The sequence below is a fragment of the Aedes aegypti genome, chromosome 1 (genome assembly GCF_002204515.2).
Source record: "Aedes aegypti strain LVP_AGWG chromosome 1, AaegL5.0 Primary Assembly, whole genome shotgun sequence".
NCBI classification, from domain to species: Eukaryota; Metazoa; Arthropoda; class Insecta; order Diptera; family Culicidae; genus Aedes; species Aedes aegypti.
The window spans coordinates 302,475,168-302,497,737 of record NC_035107.1 but is presented as its reverse complement, the minus strand read 5'-3'; the positions used below and the strand labels follow the sequence as shown (position 1 = coordinate 302,497,737).

Here is a 22,570-nt window from a genome sequence, read left to right as displayed (position 1 = left end):
ATGGGTTAATCAAATACGGAGGCGCATCGTTAGCGGAAGTCAGCCGTCCAACGAGCTCCAAAAAAGTTGCGATCAGGTCTGCAGTATATTTTGGTACAACTAAGTTAACGAAAATCAATTTATCAATATCAATATCAAAAATCTATCAAACGATGCCATGAACTCATACTCATTTTTGCTCCTATTTCAGGACTCATTAGTTCCATTGGTGAGAGAATTCCACGATGCGCACAAACGTACATCAAAGCTACGCTGAATCTATGTACACATGTTCTTCGCTCAATGCTATGATCAGTATGCTTACTGATCAGTGAATTGTACGTTTGGGGAAATCCCCAGTCACATCATTTGCACGAGCACGAGTCGACAACTTGAAAGACACTTGGACTTTCGCTTCATTTTTTCTCATTTACCGCTCCTTATATGACTTTATTAACTTTTTTGTTGGGCAATTACGACCGTAAATCGTAAACCGCAAAGTGATGCGCCGATCTTTGATGGCCCATCAACTCAATTCCAAACAGGTGATGTGTGTTGATAACAGTTTCAAGGGTGTAGTTACATCGTTCAAGTTCGACAAATATGAGGAATGCCACCCTTGGGAACCTCCATGTAATAATAACTGATAATTAAGGTCAAGTCCGTTTGTCTCTGAAAGAACGATCACTCATAGCTCTGTCGAGACGTTGTAGGTACTCGTATTGAACTGTGTTCTTCCCGATCGGATGCGCTCGGCCGTTCAGTCAAGATCGATCGGTCGTTCCGCGAAGATTAGCAAGCTTCGGAAGTCGAGCGTGCGTGCGACGCTATTTTTCTCTTGTTTCGTCATTAAATGCCCCCTTAAACTGCGCGTTGGTTTTGTGTTTGTTGTGATGCGCGGTTACGCCACAAATTAACATGGTAATTAAATGTGCGAATAAGTAATCCGCTAGTAGGGCAAGTGCAATTGAACCGTGGTGAGTTCGGTGGGATTACGATTAACGGGGTGTGATCCAAGTAGGCAGTGTTCGGTTGTGGAACGATGGCAAAGCCTGCTACGAATAGACGATGGACTATAAAGTGGTGGTCAGCGCCGACTTGGATGTCATCCTTCGGTGGTGTTTTGGTGTTACTGATTATTCATATGCAGTCAAGCGGTGCAGTGTTGAAAGGTGAATATTCATGATGTATTGGACATTTAATTTCAGGATAAGCGGTAGGGAAGGAAAGCCAAGGTCAACGATATAGGTATAATGAAGACTAGTTGAGGATAATTTATGGTTTATCGACCACTACGATGCTGGAAAAAGCGGATTTTTAAGAAACCGGTCTGCCAAACGCTGTAAAGCTTCCGAAGATGCTCGACAGGTTTGGTGTGATTATTTATAAGCTCTCATACACTGCTGTCACGTTGTTATTAATTCGGAAGAAAACAACAACAAAGTGGTCTCTGTGTATAGCATCCGTGATGTTTGCAATGACGATTACTTCGATGAAATGCCTTTCGATCATCTGATCGTGTGAATCACCAACGAATACTAAGCGTTCGATGGGGTACAGGTCGGACTCGATTATCCGGAGTATCGATTTTTTTTTTCACTCCGGATAATCGAATCCTCCGGATAATTGAATCACTAAGAAAAAAAATTAAAAACTTCGATAAAAGAACTTTAATATTATCTTTTTTGTTCTTTTATTTATATGATGCGGTGGTGTAGCCAGGAATTATTTCTAGGAGCAGTAGGGGTCTTTACAAGAAAACAAAAAAATGACCAGCATGCACTAAAAAACACTTTTTTCAAAAAGGAGGGTTTAAATACGTTCAAAACTTCAAAACCATTCATATTATATATTGCAATACCAAATTATCTCAGATTTATGCATAAAAATTGAAAAACAAGAACATCAAGAAACAAATTCCGGATAATCGAGTCTAAAATTCCGGATAATCGAATCCCGGATAATCGAGTCCCCGGATAATCGAGACTCCGGATAATCGAGTTCGACCTGTATATGTTATCAAATGCTTCCAATTTGTGCTTTTGGAACTCTTCCCTTTTTATATGCTTGCTTTGACTAGAACATTTGTTTAACATTTAATATGTGCATATTCTTTAAGGTGAAGATGAATCGAAGCCAAACCTCAAATTTTCAAGAGCACAAATCTAGAAAACCGAACATCCGTTTTCGCTGAAAACTTAATCGATTGGTCACCACCAGCAAGTGACCAATCGATTAAGTTTTCAGCTTAAACGGATGTTCGGTTTTCTAGATTTGTGCTCTTGAAAATTTGAGGTTTGGCTTCGATTAATCTTCACCTTAACATGATATATAGTTATTGTAACTGAAGATCCAACATAACATAACTGCAATGAAACCGATGTTGCAAAACTCGACTGGCAGAATGTTACTAACATTTCTGGGTTACTATGATGGTTGTTCTACAGGAAGGTACTTATTTCAAAATGTGATTATTCTAAGTCGACGATCATGAAAATTTCACTTTATTCATGGTGACTTTAGTAATACAGTCAACCCACCCTTACTCGATATTCCGTATCTCGATATCGAGTTAGAGAACCATAGTTAACGTTGGTTTTCATGGGTAACTCGATGGTCTCTTTGATCGCAGTTGTATTAGTTTTGTGTTTTGTTACTCGATACAACCCTAACTGGATGGTCCCTTCAATATAGTTATGGAAAATTACCTTTTTTAAAGTAGCGTTATTTCAAAAACGGTATACAAAACGGATAGAAAAAGGAAGCCAAAAGGAATGCATTTATTCGGTATATGTGGAGTGGATGTGTTCATTGAGTACTTGGCGATGAAGCATACTGTGTGCCACTTAATATGCAGCAGACGAACTTGCTTATATGCAACTTGATTGCCTCAGATATATGTCACTGTTTGTTGCTGAATAAAAAGTGTGTTGTTAGGAATCTAGAGTACTGTAAATTTGGGAAAAATTGATCATAATAATCAAAATTTCTTAAAAAAAAATTTTTTGAAATAATACAACGATTAACATAGTAGGCTCAAGTAAACAATTTTAGTTTTTTTTTTTCAAAAGTTTATTTAATGATCTAATTGTTTATCAAAGTGAATCCTGTGACCCAACGATCCTCCCCATCAACAACCATCCCTTCCAGTAGCCTTTGTGTAGATGCAGAGGAAAACACGGTCTCCAAATAGCAAATGTTACACACTAACATTCCTTCCCTCAATCCCACCTGACTACAAGGACGTGGCCGGCGCCGTTATTGACCATGTATAAATAGAGGCACTGAATTATGCACACTGAAGAAGATTATGGCCAATCCCAGCCGAGCTTCTAGTTAACTCTTTGTGCATCTTCACTGACTTTGGTCAATCACGGAATAGCAACCATTGATATGTGTAGTCAGACTAAGCTAAGCTAAGCTTTTTTCAAAAGTTTATTTAATGCAAACAATTATCTCTATAAAACTTCGATAAATTTTACTAGGAGTGATGATTGTTTATGATACCTTATGTTGAATTTAGGGTCTCGTATTCGAATAACCGTCACTAAATTCAACATAATATACTGAGTACACTTCATATTCGCGCAATACAGAGCGTCATATTTCTCATGTATACTTAGCCCTCTCATGACATATTGACCAAGCTTCTATATTTGTCAGTGTAAAATTAACTTTTACGTACCCGACCTCCGACAAGGCATTTTCAAATAGCTGTCATTCCGTCAATTTCCATTCGATTTTTTTTTCAAACCACCCTCATTTCATTTTAAAAAGGTACCAGTTATTTGTCATAGATGCACAATGCTGAATTCAGAACCATGCCGGAGATATTGCGGGTTGTACTGGGGTCACAAGGGTGTCAAATTTTGGAAATGGGATTATTTTTTTATTCATTGCAGTTACAACACCGAAGTTTTTAAGTAAAATGTAAAGTAATGATCGATTGTCATTAAACATAATTTGGATTAGTGGACCGTTCCGGAACACCGTAGCCGGTTCCGCCAGGGCCCGTTGGGGACATTTCGGTTTCATGTTCAAAACATACCGCGCGACGTCTCAATCTTCGGGAATTCGAAAGAAGATGTCAATAAATTTTGAATTTGTTTACCGGCAAATCGGTCTATTTTGCTCGAAGTAAGAGGGAGCAAGTCTTGGTAGTGTTATTCTGAAAAAAAAAAACCAAGCCGTTCCCATAGGGGACGTCAGCCACAAGGAAGGACGTTTCAAGTAATACTGTTTCATATAGTATGCCCTCTTCAACATCTAATCCAATTCTGGACAAACATTTGAAAAGGGCCCAAGAGGTCTTGAGCCTTTTTTCGGAAACGTTGCTGTTGAGCCCTTTTAAGCCCGCCCACGCAAACTAACACCACTATCAGAAAGATTGGTGTTAGCTCTTCCTGATAGTGGTATTGGTGAGCGTGATCGAGTTGAATGGGGCTCAACAGCGTCTTGCAAAGCCAATGTTTACCAATGTCGATGTGCCCTTTTGAAATGTTTGTCCAGAATTTCTCTCGCCGTTCCTTTACGGTACCTATCCATCTAGTATTCATTGCATTCTTCTCCATGCTCCCTCTTACTTTGAGCAAAATAGACCGATATGCCGGTAAAAATATTCAAAATATAATTATCACGGTCGATACCTTTATATGTAAAATAACAAAAAAAAAAGATGCCAATAAAGGAACTAAATACCAACAGAGTTGGTCACTCCAGAGCACCTGGCACAGGTTCCGCCAGGGCCTCTATGGGTATTGTGGTATTCCACTATTCCAGCTCTCTTACACACAACATACACTATTCCGGAAGCCCTGGAACCCGGCAGCTATCGTCCGACTTCCACTCAACACTCTAACTATATATCAATCAATAGTTGTTACTTTCAACCTGTGTCAAGGTTTATACACTTTCGTGACAAGGTTCATACAGCATTGTCAAGCGTAACATTCCAATGTAGCCATCTATAATATCGCAGGGTACCACCTCTCGTTTTTTCTCTAGATAGCAAATTGAGTTTATCGGGAATTTTCCATGTTTTATAAAAGCAGCTGTTCTACTTAGCATTGGATGGTCGCATAACTTCTTAAAATGTATCTATTTTGTTAGTTGAGTGTTTGTAAACGAACTCCTTTCTACTGATAGCAAGTTAGACGATTCTATACCAATACCCGGAATACCATTACCCGGTATGCAATTAACCGGAAGACCACTTACCGGAATGTACCATTACCCGGAAAACCCATCAGTACATTTGTATGCATCAGTACATTTGTATGCAATTTTTATTATCTTTCATTGATGCACCAATTATTTTAGGGTGGCTGATCCAGTGGTAGTGTGTCCCAATAATAGTGCTAGTGCGGTTTTAAGCGTGTTATCGGAAATTTATATTTCTATGTGTATTTTTCTAACATGGTCCTTGTTAAAATAACATTAATGTGTATAAAAAATCTTGGATATCAGTAAGGAAATAGCAGAAAACAATTAAAAACCTTAATGTTTTTGCTTCTTTGCACCAGTAATAGTAGGGCGTTCCTATAATAGTGAGTCTCAATGGGATATCAATGTAAACCACTATTATAGAAACACAAGTTAGCAAATACCACTATTACTGGAACATGTTCCAATAATGGAGGAAATGATTTTTTATAAGATTCAATGATTTTATCATTCTAAGAATATTTTTTACGTGAAATAGAGTAGAATAGCTGTCGAATATCTTATTCAGATATGAAAAACGACCATCCGTTATTTTTTGGGCGATTTTTTTATTTCTCAACCCGTTACTATTGCCTCTATCACTGGTACAGATGCCCTATGACATTCTCAACTCCCTTGGTTTCCATAGACACTTCTTCAGAAGACATCCCCAAACTACTATGGACCAAATATGTTATTCTTCTTACTGGCGCTACGACTCAACTGGGACGAAGCCTGCTTCTAAGCTATTCTAGAAGCTTTTCTACAGTTATTAGCTGAGAGCCTTTATCAACTGACCATTTTTGCACTCGTTTATAGTTTGAAGAGTATAGGGGGAGATCCCCCAGTACCGGACACTTAAGCCACTAAATTCATAATTCGAAAAATATTGATTTGATGGGCTCGTGTTACCCATTTATGATAAATATTATCATTTTTATAGTGTACAAAAATAAATTTGAAAATATAAATATGAATTTTGACATTGAGTTTTGATGATGTATTTTAGTACCAAATTGATCGATCTTGAAAGGTGGCACCCAATACCGGACACGATCTGGAAATGCCTCGAATTCTGTAAATTTGAACATCATTGAATGTGTACACTATAGAAACAGTTTATAATTACCAATTCAATGCAATTGCAACATTTACAAAAATAATTTGAATTTTTCTTAGTTTGCAAGATGCCTTTCAAAAACCTCTTTCATATATGATGAAAAATAGCACATTTTACGATGTTGTTATGAATTGTTCATTCTTCTTAATTTTATTGCATGTTTGATACCATGGTCGACGGAACCCATGAAAAATGAAAGTATTTTGAGACACTGATGCAATAATTACAAAGATATCATATAACAAATCAAGCTGTCCGAAACTGAGGGACAGGAGGTGCTTAACCAAAATTGTAATTTGTCCATATTTACTTCAATTATGGTACAACATACATTCATACTATCAAATTAGGATTGTGTTCGATCATGCTTGCGGGATCCAAAGTATTTTTTCATTTTCAAAATAATTACTAAATAGGCTCAAAATTAAGAAGATACGTCAATTTTTTAAAGATTTTTAAACTTTTCTACTTTTTTAAAAAGGGATGCATATTTCAAGGATGTGTTATTCTACGCAAACATTAGTCTACACAAAAGCTTTCTTTTCTACTAATACACCATCTTGATTGGACCATGATTTCTCAATGTTTCGACTTTGTCCGGTATTGGGTGCTGTCCGGCACTGGGGGATCTCCCCCTATAAGTACTCTGAAGGGTCATCAAATTTACCAACCAGAAATAATTTTGAACCAGCGGTATTCAATTCTACCAACTTCCACTTTGCCGCAACGTAGGCCATAGGTTATGAACGAATATTACGAATTTGATTGAACGTGTAATTGATTTCTGATTAAATTAGAAAAGGCGATTGATATGATCGGAAAACTATGTCTTCAAATTCAGGCTATAAAATGAAACATTACAGGCAAGGATAGAGAGTATAAGAAGAATTATTTTTATTATGCATATTTGATTCCAAATAACAGCGAAGTCATTTTAGAAAATATCACCTATCAAATAAGGTATGGTGCATTTGAGTAAATAGAACATCTCTGTCACTAAAAATCTTCTTAAAACAAAATAGTTTAGAATACATTGTATCAAAACATTAAGAAGAGACAAATTTTGGGAAGGAAGCGATATACAACAATAAAGCATTTCTCATTTAAGCTTTGTTATTCAAAGAAAGTTAAAAAAAAATGTTTTTTTTTGTGCCTTGTTAATCTAAAGTAGGGACACAATTCGCCATTATGACGTCCATCTTTGGATTCCGAGGTGTTGCACCTAAATAGACCTACTTTTGCCTTAAGTTTACTTGATTTCGCTATTTTTCTCCGAATTTTATACCTCTGAATGTCTGTACCCTAGGGTGATAAACTAGAAAGAACAATAAGAAATCGTAAAAGGAAGATATTTGGTCATTCTCGACTAAACAACTGGAACTCGAAAAAATCACCAACTAATAAAGAAGAGTTAATATCAGATAACCCGAAACGGGTCATTCTTGGAAAAGGTATTGATCGCGCAAGGGATAAATTTTTCTTCCTACGTTGTGTTTTAATTAATAACGAAAGGTGGTAAAAGTAACCGTCCTGCCATGGTGGAGGTATAGAAACTTCTAAGCTTTATTAATACATCTATATTGGACATGCGCTACTACAATAATAGGGCAGTGCATTTGCCCAAACAGGTATATTTGCAAAAACGATATTCGGTGAATTGATGAGATAATATAAGTTGAAAGAACAGCTTATTTTTAAAAGAAGGGTGAATCATATATGAAATGCAAATATTTGAAGATGGTACATATTGACAAGTATGAAGATATCTTTTATTCCTCTTCGATGCTTATGTATTTTGAAGGAAGAATCTCTCCTGTCAATTATTTTTAGGTCAACATACTGACCTAAATAGCCAAAAGGACGTTAATGAGGAAAGTAAACATTGTAGAGAAATGATTTTCCGGTAAATGGTTTTTCCGGGTAATGGTCTTCCGGTAAATGGTTCATTCCGGTAAATGGTTTTCCGGGTAATGGTCTTTCGGTAAATTGCATTCCGGGTAATGGTTTTCCGGGTAATGTCGGAGAACCAGTTAGACTTTAATTTAGATGTATTGTGATTTAGTAACTAAATGTGGCATTATTTCAACATCTTATCTTATACCCAAACAAATTCCAAAACAGCACGGAAAAAATAAACAGCAACCTAGGCAGCAGTTCTTAAGAGTTTCTGGAATATTCTTCAAACATATATATCAATATTCCGTATTCAATGTATTTTTGATAAGAAACTTCTTTGCCTGCACCACCTGTTATTTTTGACAATTTTTATTATTATTTTTTTGTTCGATATCATTAGAAACATATATTTTTCCAAAGACAATTTAATTCCGGTTCTGGAACTTTTCATAACTATCTTAAAACGCATTGTTAATATAAACTCAATATTTATCTACATGTACTTGCTTCTGAATATCTTGACCAACATTCAAGATTATACTTTCGAACACTTTCCTCATAAAATATTCCTTTAGATATCTAAATGAAAATACTCATATATGTTTTACTGAAAAGTAATGCACACAATGATATGCTGCTTGTGATAGCCTTATAAATCGCAAATTTACTGTGTTTTGTATAAACGTAAACTGTGTGTAAACGATTTGTTGTTCCTATTTGTTTTCAACATGCTGATATTTGTCAGATTCGCAATTTTCTGCTTCCAATGAAGAGTAATCGTTAAGTTGCTAGTTATGCAATCGTATTTACTTAATTGAAAACAAAAGTTTCTTTATAACGAATTTGTAATCTGTAGTATGTAATTTGAATCTTTCATTTAAACCTGCAATATTCTTCTATGAATGCAACATTTATAAACAGCAATGGTCTGTGTTAGAATCATTTTTTTTTTCAGTCCCGTTTACATATTATTTTTAAAGGGTCACCACCAAACCTGACAACTAATAGTTCTATTGCAGTGCCATCCAACGCGATGCATTCAATTATGCTCGACGCATAATGCAATCGTATCATTAACTTCAGGTGCACAACGCCAGTGTGGGATACATCATCATCCATTACAATACTGTTTATAACATTCCTATCTTTTTCTCCATCTGTTCTTGCTATGCAATAACCTTCTTTTTCCGTACGCTCTTGAAGAGCAACATTGTGCAAAGCACCAACTTCTTTTTTCCTTCCTATGTACGCTCTCGAAGAGCAACGCTGTGCTATGCACCAGCCTCTTTTCTTTTATACGCTCTCGAAGAGCAACGCTGTGCTATGCACCAGCCTCTTTTCTGTTGTACGCTCTCGAAGAGCAACGCTGTGCAATGCACCAGCCTCTTTTGTTTTGTACGCTCTCGAAGAGCAATGCTTTGCGATGCACCAGCTACTTTGATTTCTCCACTTCAAGTGAACATAGATCCACTGACCCTTCAACTCTCCTTTTATTTTTTTTTCTGCATAAAGTATAAGAAAATTTCAGTCACAACTCATGAAGAAACGTAAACATTCGATATCACTGGCGGTAGAAAACATGCAGGCTCTGATACTTTTTCGATAGTTCTATTCTCCATATCACACCTGTTACAAAGCCACCACGTCAAAAACAAACACATCTCACTATGCATATGTTGCGCATTAAACATAATACCACTGATATCAACCTCAACGATCCAATTGTTTATAGATGACATTTGAACTCACGAACACTCTAATACGCTTGTCATACACAGCTTGTTTTTCTTTTCTGAGAAACTTGTACACGCTTTCCAGACTCATCAAAATGCATATGGAAATATTACCCAATTTGAAAAACTGGTTTCTGTTTTTTTCAAAACAGAGTTCATATTGTTTTTCTCTGAATTTCACAACCACATCTCCTTTTAGGCACCCACACCATTCATCGTGATAACCACTATGGTGCTCTGCCCAAAAACCATCCTCTTTCTTAACTCTTTCACCTGTAAACAACAAGGCATATAAGGCTCTGCACAAAGCATCTTGCTCTCTTTCATTTTTCCATAAAATTTGTTATCAACTGTAACCGTTCGGTTCCAATGCGTACTTGCTGGCTCCACCACAAGCGATTAACCATTATTTCCCCCCTTAATAACACCCTGGAAATCATAAAACTCAGCTTACCCCAACCCCCCCGCGAAGTGACAGATAACGCAATTTTCACGTACCTACTTTCAACGTAAACAATGGGGCCATCCATCGCTGCCGGCACAATTTTTCACTATGGCAGATCGGAATTTTGTTTCGTTGTTGACGGGTGCAAAACAACGAATGGAATGAAATGAAATAAGGGCGAGTCTGATATTTTCGTCTGCCAATGGAAATAAATTTCATAAAATCACCAAGTTTAGGCACCAAATGAACTTAAGAGCATACCAATTCGTTCGGTGAAAAGATTAAATGACGTGTTAGTGCTTTGTTTTGCGGAGAAGTAATCTATAAGAAATTACTTACAATACAGCCTAACTGATTTGTGGATCGCTTTTATGCCCTAAAAAGAAAGCGCTGGCCGTAACATAAAATAAAATAAAATATTGTGGGCCTCGTGGCCGTGCGGTTAGTGTCGTTAGGCATTTAAGCGCATCGTGTCATTGGGTGTGGGTCGATTTCCGCTTCAGCCATTAAAACGTTTCGTCAGGAATGTTTCTGAACTGTGCCACTGGAGCATCCTTATCCATTGACTAGTGTTAAGTTACATTCCGTGCAGCTAAATGGCTGAAGACGGTGTCCTCATCTTTTTATTTGAAATCGAATCATGTCGAAAAGTGATTTTTTTTTATTTGCAGTTTTTTTCTATGCGGATTAGAACACTTTTTCTCATACTCACCACCAGAGGTCTAAGTTTCAATCAAATAAGCCTATGAACTAATATACTTTCAGCGTGAAGAAAACCTTTACTGCGGGCGATGTATACAGAAAAATAAACGATTTCATCCACGCATTGTTCATCCGGTGAACATTCGTGTTTTCGTGGATGGCATTTTATGTAAACATATTTAGATCGGAAAAAATCAACAAGAAAAGAAGACCGTGGATAAGTCCATTGGATGAACTATCCAGCTTTTTAGAAGTGGTAATGGCCGCCAAAAGTTAGCTTACTTTCTGGTAGGGATCCAACATATTGACGTTTGGCTTTGGTCAGGTTAATTGACTTGTCCACCGGTGTGATAAATTCACTCGGTTAAAGAATTTTGACACTTTAGCGGGTCATGTAGATGCTTCCCACGTGTTTCGGTCAAGTGTCAAAATTCTTGGACTGAGTAAATTTAGTTTACCGGTGGATAAGTCCATGGGGCTTTGCACAAAAATCATGCCATCCCTTTCACTCCTTCATGGAATTAGTAAACAACAAGGCCAGTAAACGTCAAAATCCCGTACAAAATCAAAACAGTACAGAGCCCCATATCAAGCGACCCAAGTCAAACGTCAGATCACTAGACCCCTTTTTGTAAAAGTGGGCTAATTTTTGGTGATATTAGCGATTGGAATTTAGACATCTGGTGGTGAGTATGAGAAAAAAAAGTGTTCAAATCCGCAAAAGAAAATGTACTGCGAGTTGATATGATCTCAGATTGATTTCAAGCTTATAACTACAGTCAATTTCCCATAAATTAATGATTATCTTAATTATCTAAGGGATGATTCAAATATTACGTAACGAAGAAATTTGCCAATTTAAACCCCCTCCCTCCCTGAAGTAACAGGTTTTATATGGAAAGTTTCAATTTATTGTATGGACCGAAACACTACAAAATATCCCTTACCTCCCCTTGTTGTGTTACTTAATATTTGAACGATCTCTAACAAATTTGTCTTGCTTTGAATTGACAAGTGGTCAAAAAATAATTTCGTAAACAAAAGAACGCCCAAGTAACCAATAAGCCGTTAAAATCGGCAGTAAGCCGGTTCTATAGTCGATTTAAATAATGTAATAAAGCCACTTTTGGCGAATTATTTGGCTGATAAACAGCCTACTCGTACTTTGTCTCTGAAATGAGTGATGTCAAAATTTTATAGCAAGTGGCAAAAAAAAGAAACATAATAATTGTTTATCTTTCGTATGATTTTCTTTTCTTTCGTGCTCCCTCTGAATACATTTTTTTCCATTTTGCTGCGGGACCCAGGCGCAAACTGCTGTCGTCGTAGTTCATATTAAAGATTCCCGTCGCTTTTTCCATCTGCTCCATCGATGCACGAGTGGATTGAGATGCTTAACGTCGTATTTAAAAGAGAAATGTTTGCAGCGATGTGTCTATTTTTATCCTATCGAATCACGAGTGATGCTGGCGATGCCGGCAAGGCATTTAACCATATAGCTATGTGCATAGCAGTGCAAAAGAAGCAAAATTTACAGAAAAAAATCGATAATGGATCAGCATTACCCCACCACAATCTTTTACAAACGATTTACGAATCTGTTCATATCTTAGAGCATCTTATATAAAAAAAAACATTCATGGAGCGCCATTCATTGCAGGTTCATTTTGGTTGAATTTCGAGACATCCAAGGTCCCCTGATACATTGCTTTATTCGCTTTATTTTCTGCGGTGAGAGAAAAAGAGGCGGAGAGATGTGTTGCGCTTCATTCTATCGCATGTTGACATTTGCGTACGATCTTTTTCATAGGTGCAAGCGGGATATGAAATCTCTTTCAACGTCGTAATCCCGATTCAGTTTTGTTATGGTTGATAAACGTCAAGGCACTAGGCCGTTTAGAAGCATTGACGGTCTTTGCGTACGGCTTATTGGCACAGGGCTTACAAGCACTAAAACAAAGCGTTATATACTCATATACGGCCAATAACAGTACCTGAGGGTCACAGTGCCTATAAGCATTCGAAAATGTTTTATGAAGTTAGTAGGCACTGAAAATCCATTAAATGGCTCATATACCGCTTATAACAGTGCTTGTTGGTTACCTGGGCGGTTACTATAAGCAACTTACAGCATGAGGACCACATCACACCACTATTCAAAACTCGCTCGTGTGCCATACAAAATCTTCCCAATGACCGTACAAATCCTTTTAGAGAATCGCTATTTAGTGATCACTCGTTTATAATGATGACAAATGCCAAACAAAAAATGTAAAACTTTTTTTATGTCCATCAAGCATAATTCTAGTTTACGCCCTATTTTGAGCACACTCCATGATTTCATTGAGTTTGACAGTACCACGGACCAAAATTTTTCGGTACATTGACGTTGTACTGCAGCTGTCATGATGCTCCCGGGTTGGCTTACCCACTCACTGGATGACAGTAACACGAGTGAGTGAGTGTTCCGCTTTCACGTCATACCATTCCAAATAGGATGCGTATAATTCGAGCAGTTTGAGGCTAGGCAAAACAAACCACAGCCCTGTTGATTTAATAACTGCCCAGAGATGGTGTTGGTATGCAACAGGATGGGCACACATGTATTGGCAAATACTTAATTTTATGTAAAACGGCATTTCATATAAAAGGAGGCTGGAATGTGGGGATCTTTCTCTCTATTATCAGTGATCCTTGAACGGAGTAGAAGTAGCGCGCGTGTGTAAAAAGTGAATATTAAGGTTAGATTTGTATAAAACCTAATTGTTGGTGAACGTTTTTAATATCTAATGTTCTTTTCTAATAATGTGTCAAAAGCTTGTTAGTAATAGTACGGAAAGTACTTCGTTAAAATGTGTTAGTATGGTTAGTAGTGATTATCTAAAACTACATTCTAAATGTTAAAATGTGTTGACCTTATAGCTAAAGTTATCAATACGATGAACATACAACAGTACAATGAACGAACACGACGAATAACCAAACGTTAAACAAGAAAAACGTATGCTACTTTCAGTGATACGAGAAGTGATAGTTAGAGGTTAGGTACAGTGACGTCATAGGGTACTAATCCGTGATGACCAGGTCCTCTCCTGGGGCCTTTTTCTTTTATGTCATTTCCTGAGTTTCCTGCAGTGTAGTGTCGTAGATGTGCCATCCGGAAGGCCGTGCGAATCGTCCTTGCTCAAGAATCGGTCTGTGTGACCATCGCTTCGTTTTGGAGGTAGATGCCGCGCCGCCATTGCTTTTGGCCACGAGGTTGCGCAGTGTAAAGCATCACCCTTCCGACGTCGGCCATCTTCCGACCCCCGCACGAAAAGCTCAATCCAGCAAACATACCATTCGACCAGCAGTCCCAAGGTCGAGGTCCGTTACGTTCATCCAACAACATCCACAAGTTCAGTCCAGCAACCACCGGTTGAAAAATTAAACAGCCTCAGGTGTAGCGCATTCTTAGAAAGAGCAGCCTTGAGTTAAGATCTGTTCACCTATTTATCCTTGAATCGTCTTCCGGGTTCGCAAAGGAACCGTGAAGCCTCGCCTTTCGTGAATTACTGCAATAGAGGGTACCAGGGTACCACAGGTATATTTCCTTTTTTTTTGTCCAAAACATACCGTGCGCCGTCTCAATCTCGTTGAATTCGAGGGAGCTCGTAAATAAATAAATAAACAATTCATTATCACCTGATTTGGCCACTCCACAGCACCTAGCACAGCTTCCACGAGGACCTCCTTGGGAACATTCCCGTTTTATGTCCAACACACGCCGTCCGTGGCCCAGATAGCCGTAGCGGTAAACGCGTAGCTATTCAGCAAGACCAAGCTGAGGGTCGTGGGTTCGAATCCCACCGGACGAGGATCTTTTCGGGTTGGAAATTTTCTCGACTTCCCAGGGCATAGAGTATCTTCGTACCTGCCACACGATATACGCATGCAAAAATGGTCATTGGCATAGTAAGCTCGCAGTTAATAACTGTGGAAGCGCTCATAAGAACACAAGCTGAGAAGCAGGCTCTGTCCCAGTAGGGACGTAATGCCAGAAAGAAGAACACGCCGTCCGTCGTCTCAATCTCTGTGCATACGATAGAACATGACGATAAACGAAAGAAAATTTCGGTTTCTACTCCAGAGAATCTGGCACAGGGGCATGTTTGGGGACATTTTAATTTTAAGTGTCCATAAATTTTGTGTTAAATAGACATTAATCAATTTATTGAAATGGGTTCATGGGAGCAAATGATTTTTCTAAAAGGAATCGAAATGTAGTGAAAATTCAAAATATGATATGATATCATTAAGGTGCAAGTAAAAATGAAACAAATGTCCAAAATGAAAAAGCAGTTTCGCCCTTTAAATCAAAAATGGGAAAAAATAAAAACACACAGCTTTTTGTTTTGCAAATAAAACAGCTGTGTGTTTTTATTTTTTTCGATTTGTCGATTTTAATGGCGAAAACTGCTTTTTCACTTTTGACATTTGCTCCATTTTCACTTGGGCCTAAATGAACTCACATTACCTTTTCAGTGTTAAATTTTGGGGAAAAAAGAGCGCAAACTAAAAAATCGAGTATTGCTGAAACAACCCTCTCTACCATCAAATTAGCAGTTGCCGCTTGCGAAGTAAGTCGTTATATTCTAGTGAAACAAGAATAAAAATCTCTTTTCGTTACCACTATTGCCATAATTAGTACATCTAGCCTAGTAAAAAAACGTCAATGAATATTGAAGAAGGAGCCCTGATCAGCCATACGACCAGAGTTGCACAATATCAGTCAAATCAGCTGATGGCTGATGAACTAAAACTATCAATATCAGTTGCGAACTATAAATATCGCTTCGATCTGACAACCAACTGCGGTGATGCGACATCACACTCTAGATCACAATCACTGCAGAATGAGTGATCACGTGGTAATTAACCACACTTTCAATGTTTTTCAGTGACCAACACACAGTTTCAATCCGTCAGCCGCACTATCAAAAATATCGTACTGATAAATTGCCATTTTATTTGCTTAATATAAGGCTAAACTTGACCCATCAGTGATATCCATAGACAATCGCCATCAATGCATTGGTGATGGAGTAGACAGCATGATGTTGATGTGATATGGAATGATTCGAATTGTATCGTAGTCGGCCTGTATAAATCAGCAAATTACAAGCGTTGATAGTGACAGCAAGCAACTCTGCATACGACGCGACTTATTGAATAACAAATATTTGTATAAAATCGAGGATGGTTGAAAGTTGTTAAAAAATTTGGGGTGGGTAATGTCTATTACATTACCGCGGGGTTGACGTAGAACTACGATTATTAATAATTTAATTTGTCATGTGTATGAATTTGTAAGTGTACTAGTTTTGTGTTGTTATTGATCGGATGAAGTTTTCAGAGGTTAACTCTTTTTGGACTCATTTTGGTAGTCCTGAAAAGAACCATTTGTCGTTCTGTGGTTCCGAGAACCAGTGTTTGGTGTTCCAGGAATAATGCCAGATGATTGAATTTGTTTGTTTGGTCGTTGCTTCCTTGTGTTGCTTGGTTGGGTGATCGGTTTCTGGCTCCAGCTGTAGTTCGCCAAACTCCTCCAGTAGATTAGATGTTTGATAGCTCGGGTGCTTCGATCGTGAGAATCGATAGAATCGGTCCAGTGCTTTGGTCTGTAGCAATATCCATTGCATGAGCATTTAGGCTCTGTACATTGATACTCATCAATATGCAGGCTTGGCCGCTATGATCCAGTATTTCACGCAGTTCGTCTCAAAGCGTCACTAATCGATGATTGCCTAAGGTGAAGATGAATCGAAGCCAAACCTAGAATTTTCAAGAGCACGAATCTGGAGAACTAGACATCCGTTTGAGCTGAAAACATAATCGATTGGCCAATAGCTGGCAGTGACCAATCGATTAAGTTTTCAGCTCAAACAGGTGTGGGGTTCTCCAGATTTGTGCTCTTGAAAATTTGAGTTTTGGCTTCGTTTCATCTTCACCCTAAGCGCTGCAGCTCATTCCTCAAGTCAACCCTCTTGGGAGAATTGCTGCCTTTGGCGTGATGGAACTTAAAAAAATTGGAAGAGTTTGTCAAAAATAGTCCTTGCAGTGAAGTAATCCGCGACAAACCAACATATACCAATTGCTGATCCTGACTTTTGTCATAGTCGTACCTCGGGGAAAGTTCCACCTTGCGACTTATGAACAGTAAAAGCACAGGCACTAGCCATCGGAACTGAATGCGTTTGCATTTGATTATGCCGCACAGTTTGAAAGTAAAATAATAATTCTCTATACAGGAGTGAAATTGGAATTTCAAAACCAAGAGCCTTACGTTGGCATGAAATATTTTGAACTCTTATAACTGTTTGCTGGTTTAACGAAATTCCTTGAATGGCACCTCAATTGAAAGACAAGACATCAAAGGGTCATGTCGTTTACTTACTGAATCCCACATACCTGTACAAATAGTTTAATAACTGTTTTAAAAGAGAACGTTGATTTCAAGCAATCCGTGGAAATCAGCCAGTCTTTTCGACTCAAACTCAGAAATCTCATCCTCCAGGATTTCAGCAACATCCAAACGAGCCAACTCCACCGAAATCTGCGTGGCATTCGGAAGCATCTCCCTCGTTGTACACACCAACAGAGCTCACCAAGATCTTCAACGAAATGGCCAGTTCTCTCCGAGGATGCAGAACTAAATTTGAGCAAATTCAAGTGCTCGGAAATTTCGTCATCCAGTATGGATAAGTAGGTTAATTTGATTTACACCAAAAATTTATGAAACATTACTAAAGATGTAAAGCAAATGCTATATCACTTAAACTATAAGAATGTAAACGTTGAATGTGACAAAATCATACATGAATAAAGCTTGTACTACTACAAGCAAATTTATAAATAGGGGAGCTAGAGAAAATTTGACGTCATTTGCTTTCCATTCTCCGCTTGGATCGCATCTCAGCAGGCAACAGATTGTCTTGCTCTGACCGGGCGTGCTTCTCAGGCACAGACATCGATAGCGAAGGACCTCCCCGTTTGTCTTGCTTCGCTCAAATCAAACTGTCGAGCGAGCGAGAGAAGATGCCGTCCGAAGCCAAAGTCATCACCGCTGCCGCCGCCAAGAAGAAGAACAAGAAGAGGAAGCATAGTCCACAGAAAAATTTGCAGTCGAACTGTGAACACGGTCGGGCAAGTCATTCTCGCTTTGTGCTTCACCGCTTGTTTGCGTTCACCCAGCCATCGTCATCGCCGCCATCATCAGATTTCGACTTATCCCGGTGATCCACTACTGTTGTGCGCCATCCACGCCACGAAACTTTCGGTTCGTCGTATAAGCAAATAACTTGCTCAAATTTATACATTTCAGTTGAGGATTCCCCGTTTGACCATGGAAATCAACTGATAAAATCCCGCAGTGTTATTTATCTGTAAAAGCATCAAAGCTAACAAAGCCATCGGCCCTTTTCAGGGCCATCAAAATTGTGGAAAAGAGTTAAAAGAGAAATATTTCCGACTTTATATATGACTTTTTATATTCCTTAATCAATTTCACAGCTTCATACAAAATTTCATTTGTCATGAATAATTTATGACTAAACATTTTGAAACTGTAATCGCGGACGCTGCTGCAGTGCCGTCGAGGTGAGTGCTCAACATTCCACAACAATTGTAAAATTGTACTAGTTTCCATCTTCCGGATCCTCGAGGTTTACTGTTTTGAATCCTTGGCCCGCCAATTGTGTTTGTACACTAGGGTACTGAGCGTGCCGAAAAAATCCTCAATGTGACGGCACCGGAGCAAGTTGGTCGGGTTCCTTTCTTTCGGAACGTACAACACGCTCGCGGAGTGCTTGCTGTTTCGACGCCATCTTCGATTGAACTGACAGCAAACGAACAAAAAGAAACATGCCACCCACGGTATACACAACAAGGTAGGCTATTCCCACGTGTAAACAACGATTTTCAATCAATACATGTGTCGTCATTCTTATCGCTAAGCATGGGGCTAGAAAGATAGTAAAAGAGAGCAGGCTTTGCTTTCTCTTGTACTCGTTCGAGATTGCGATAGGAATGACGTCACTACCAAGTGTCATTTTTCGGAATTTAATATTTTGTTTCTTTTTATCGTGATGGCACCCAATTTAGAGGAGTCCAGCCAGAGGGCAATTCTCTTGGAGAGAAAAAAATACGATCTCTACTTTAATTACAGAAAGGTATTGAAATCATTCTCATTTTTTACAAAACACCCGTTAGAGGTTTCCTTTCGAAAAGTTTTGCAGATTTTGCTAAAGAGGAAAAAAACATAGAGGGCTCAATGAAAGAATTATTTAAGAAATACTGAAAATTTTCTTTGAAAACATCGTACAAGAACCAAGAAGCAGTAAAAGAAGAAAACAGTGGTAATTTTTTTTGGAAGAATCCTACCGAAAAATCTAAGAGATATTCTTAGAACAATCCTAGGTAGTTTTGTTTTGTTGCGGAACCTTGTGAAAAGTACTCGAGGTATCAGCGTTGGAACTTCTAAAATAAAGAAATGAAGGAGGATACCAATTTTTTTGAGTTTCGTGATTTTTCGAGATTTGTGTTAATTCATAAATTTGAGTGAATTGTTGTGACCAACGTCGTGAATCATCATCAATAACTTTTCTTTGAAAATCATACAAAACCGTAAGTTGTCCAACTTCTTAATTTGCATCCCGATGAACTCACGTCTACAGCTAAGCTACTTCTAGGCCCTCGCAACATCTCTCGCTTCTAATGACCCAACCCGTTCAAATTCCTGCCTTCCTAACCCATTCCCCACCATTATCCACAGAGAATGGACCATGCGAGCTGAAAGGAACTCCCGGGACCTGCCGTCCGTACGCCACCTGCCGGGAAGCGGTCCAGGGCAACATCCAGTTCTGTGGTCACTCCGCCAGCGGGGCCATCGTATGCTGTCCGAACCCCAAAGTCACCCTCGACAACCGGAACGCGTTTCCACAACCATCGCTGCGGAAAGCCGGTCGAAGTAAGTTCACTGAATGAGAGAAGAGTCTTGTATCAGGACTTCAAGGATTTATGTTTATCCGCAGAATGCAGCGAGTATCGGAAGCTGGCCAGTCGAGACTTGACGGCGATTTCGTTGAGCTTGGTTTCGCTGGTGTCGCAGGTTAAGGTTCCAACGTGCGATAGTATTACCAAGCTGATCGTTGGAGGGAACATTACGAAGCCGGGAGAGTTCCCGCACATGGCTGCCCTAGGGTGGCGCCAAACCAATGGCGCCGTATCGTTCAAGTGCGGAGCGTCGTTGATCAGCGAACGTTACGCCCTGACGGCGGCTCACTGCTACGATCAGTACGATGGGTAAGGATCGGTTTGATAGGTGTAATAAAACGTCAAAATCAATCCATTTCTTTCCCCAGGGTGTTCCCGTCGTTTGTCCGACTGGGTGACCAGAATTTGTACCGAGATGACGATGGAGCGGTCCCGAAGGACTACGAAATAGAGGATTTCATCGTCCATCCGGAATATAAGAGACGACTGGGGAAGTACAATGATATAGCACTGATCAAGTTGGCCAAGGAGGTTAAATTCAATAGGAACATACGACCGGCGTGCTTGTACGACAAGGAAGAAGCTCCTTCAAAACCGGTGATCGCTACTGGATTCGGATCCACGGGAGTCGGTAAGATGAAAAAAGATCCGAGAAGTGATCGTGTAACACGCTAAAATACATTTCAGCCGAGGACTTCTCCAACGAGCTGATGAAGGTTTCGCTCGAGATCTACGACAACCAGGTCTGCAACGAAGCCTTCGTTGGCAGTCGAGATGTTAGGCGAGGTTTAGCGCAAGGTCAGGTTTGCGTAGGGAACGTAAAGGGTGGCTTCGACACCTGTCAGGGCGATTCGGGAGGACCGCTGCAGATCACCGACCAAGGAAACCACTGTTCATTCTCGGTTTTCGGGATCACTTCGATTGGACGGGGTTGCGGTGGAAACATTCCGGCGATCTACACTCGCGTTGCAGCGTATCTGGACTGGATCGAGGCGATCGTGTGGCCGTAGATCGAGATCATATGTGCCATTTGTATGGTTAGGATTTTACAGAAATATAAACCTTTACAAACCTTGAACGCGTTCAAATTCCTACCTTCCGTTAGATATCTTGATCATGATCGTCATTTAGTTTAATGATTTGGATCTTCTCTTCGTAGAAAACGACGTCTGTCGGCATAACGGCGAGCACGGCATCTGTCGGCGTTATTCTGCCTGTAGAGATCAGCTTCAGAACCGGATCACCATTTGTAGCTACACTTCGCAGGAGGCGATCGTCTGTTGTCCGGAGGTCGGTCTTCCCGACACTCGCTACGACAGTGACGATCGACCGGTTTGGGGGCAGCAACCGCAGCAGAATGACCGCAACGCCCGGATAGCGGTCAATAGTACGTATTGCCTCGATGTATCCGGTATCGAACAATAATATCTAGCTATCCATTGTAGAGTGCAACGAGTACCGGAAGCTGTCGTACAATCGGGTGACGCTCAGCGCGTTGACCCTGACGCCGATGGTGGTGACCTACGAGGTGCCCAAATGTGACAACATCGTGAAACTCATCGTCGGAGGTAACGTCACCAAACCGGGCGAGTTCCCGCATATGGCGGCCATTGGATGGCGTCGTGGAGGCATTATGTCCTTTGACTGTGGAGGATCGCTCATAAGCGATCAGTACGTGCTGACGGCGGCGCACTGCTACACGGAAGTCGACGGGTTAGTTATTCGAAGTTATTAATGTAGATCGAGATCAATGATCATTCAATTTCTGCGCAGAGAACTGCCGTCATTCGTCCGTCTGGGCGATCAAAACCTGTTTCGCGAAGATGACGGAGCCAAGCCGAAGGACGTGGGCATCGCAGATTTCATCCGCCATCCGGAGTTCATACGAAACCAAGGTCTGTACAACGACATTGCGTTGATCCGGTTGGTCAGGGCCGTCACGTTCAGCAACTTCATCCGGCCAGCCTGTCTGTACGATCAGCTGCAGTTCAGCGTGGATACGGCGGTTGCCACAGGTTTCGGGCTCACGGAGGATCGTAAGTGGGGCGGGACATGTTCAACGACCTTAATGGACAAGTTTCTCTTTTTTTAGATGGCGACAGATCGGACGAACTGCTGAAGGTGTCGTTGAACATCTACGACAACCAGCTGTGCAGTCGCGGCTACGCGAACAGTCGGCAGCTGCGCAAGGGCATCATGGTCAGCCAGCTGTGCGTGGGAAACGTCGGAGGCGGCCGGGACACTTGCCAGGGCGATTCGGGCGGACCTCTGCAGATCACCAAGCAGGAGAACCACTGCGTGTTCTACATCATCGGTATTACCTCGTTCGGGCAGACGTGTGGATCACCGGTGCCGGCGATCTACACGCGCGTCGCGTCCTACCTGGACTGGATCGAGTCGATCGTGTGGAATTAGTAATATAGATCAAGCTTTTTTGTATTAATTTGTCGATCTCTGGTT

At 40.0% G+C, this 22,570-nt stretch overlaps 1 protein-coding gene across 2 annotated transcripts; it reads left to right on the top strand.

Annotated features, from left to right (window-relative positions):
• Positions 1-727: 727 nt before the first annotated feature.
• LOC5579962 (serine protease snake) lies at positions 728-22,553 on the top strand. 2 transcript variants are annotated; one of them, XM_021838362.1, is made up of 5 exons: positions 728-1,151; positions 19,890-20,084; positions 20,149-20,419; positions 20,479-20,741; positions 20,798-21,188. In XM_021838362.1, the coding sequence occupies exons 1-5, from the start codon at positions 1,022-1,024 to the stop codon at positions 21,118-21,120; spliced, it is 1,182 nt and encodes a 393-aa protein (XP_021694054.1). In that variant the 5' UTR covers positions 728-1,021; the 3' UTR covers positions 21,121-21,188. The 2 variants fall into 2 exon arrangements, with proteins under 2 accessions (XP_021694054.1, XP_001658478.3); XM_001658428.3 differs by lacking the exons at positions 19,890-20,084; positions 20,149-20,419; positions 20,479-20,741; positions 20,798-21,188 and adding exons at positions 21,270-21,497; positions 21,556-21,823; positions 21,884-22,146; positions 22,203-22,553 and having other exon boundaries at positions 729-1,151.
• Positions 22,554-22,570: the final 17 nt, after the last annotated feature.

Bases quoted from the DNA above. Each gene is read 5' to 3' on its own strand.
- LOC5579962 (XM_001658428.3), top strand. From the start codon at position 1,022: ATGGCAAAGCCTGCTACGAATAGACGATGGACTATAAAGTGGTGGTCA. The intron at 1,152-21,269 runs GTGAATATTCAT...TTCTCTTCGTAG, and splicing joins AAGCGGTGCAGTGTTGAAAG to AAAACGACGTCTGTCGGCAT. The intron at 21,824-21,883 runs GTTAGTTATTCG...ATTTCTGCGCAG, and splicing joins TGCTACACGGAAGTCGACGG to AGAACTGCCGTCATTCGTCC.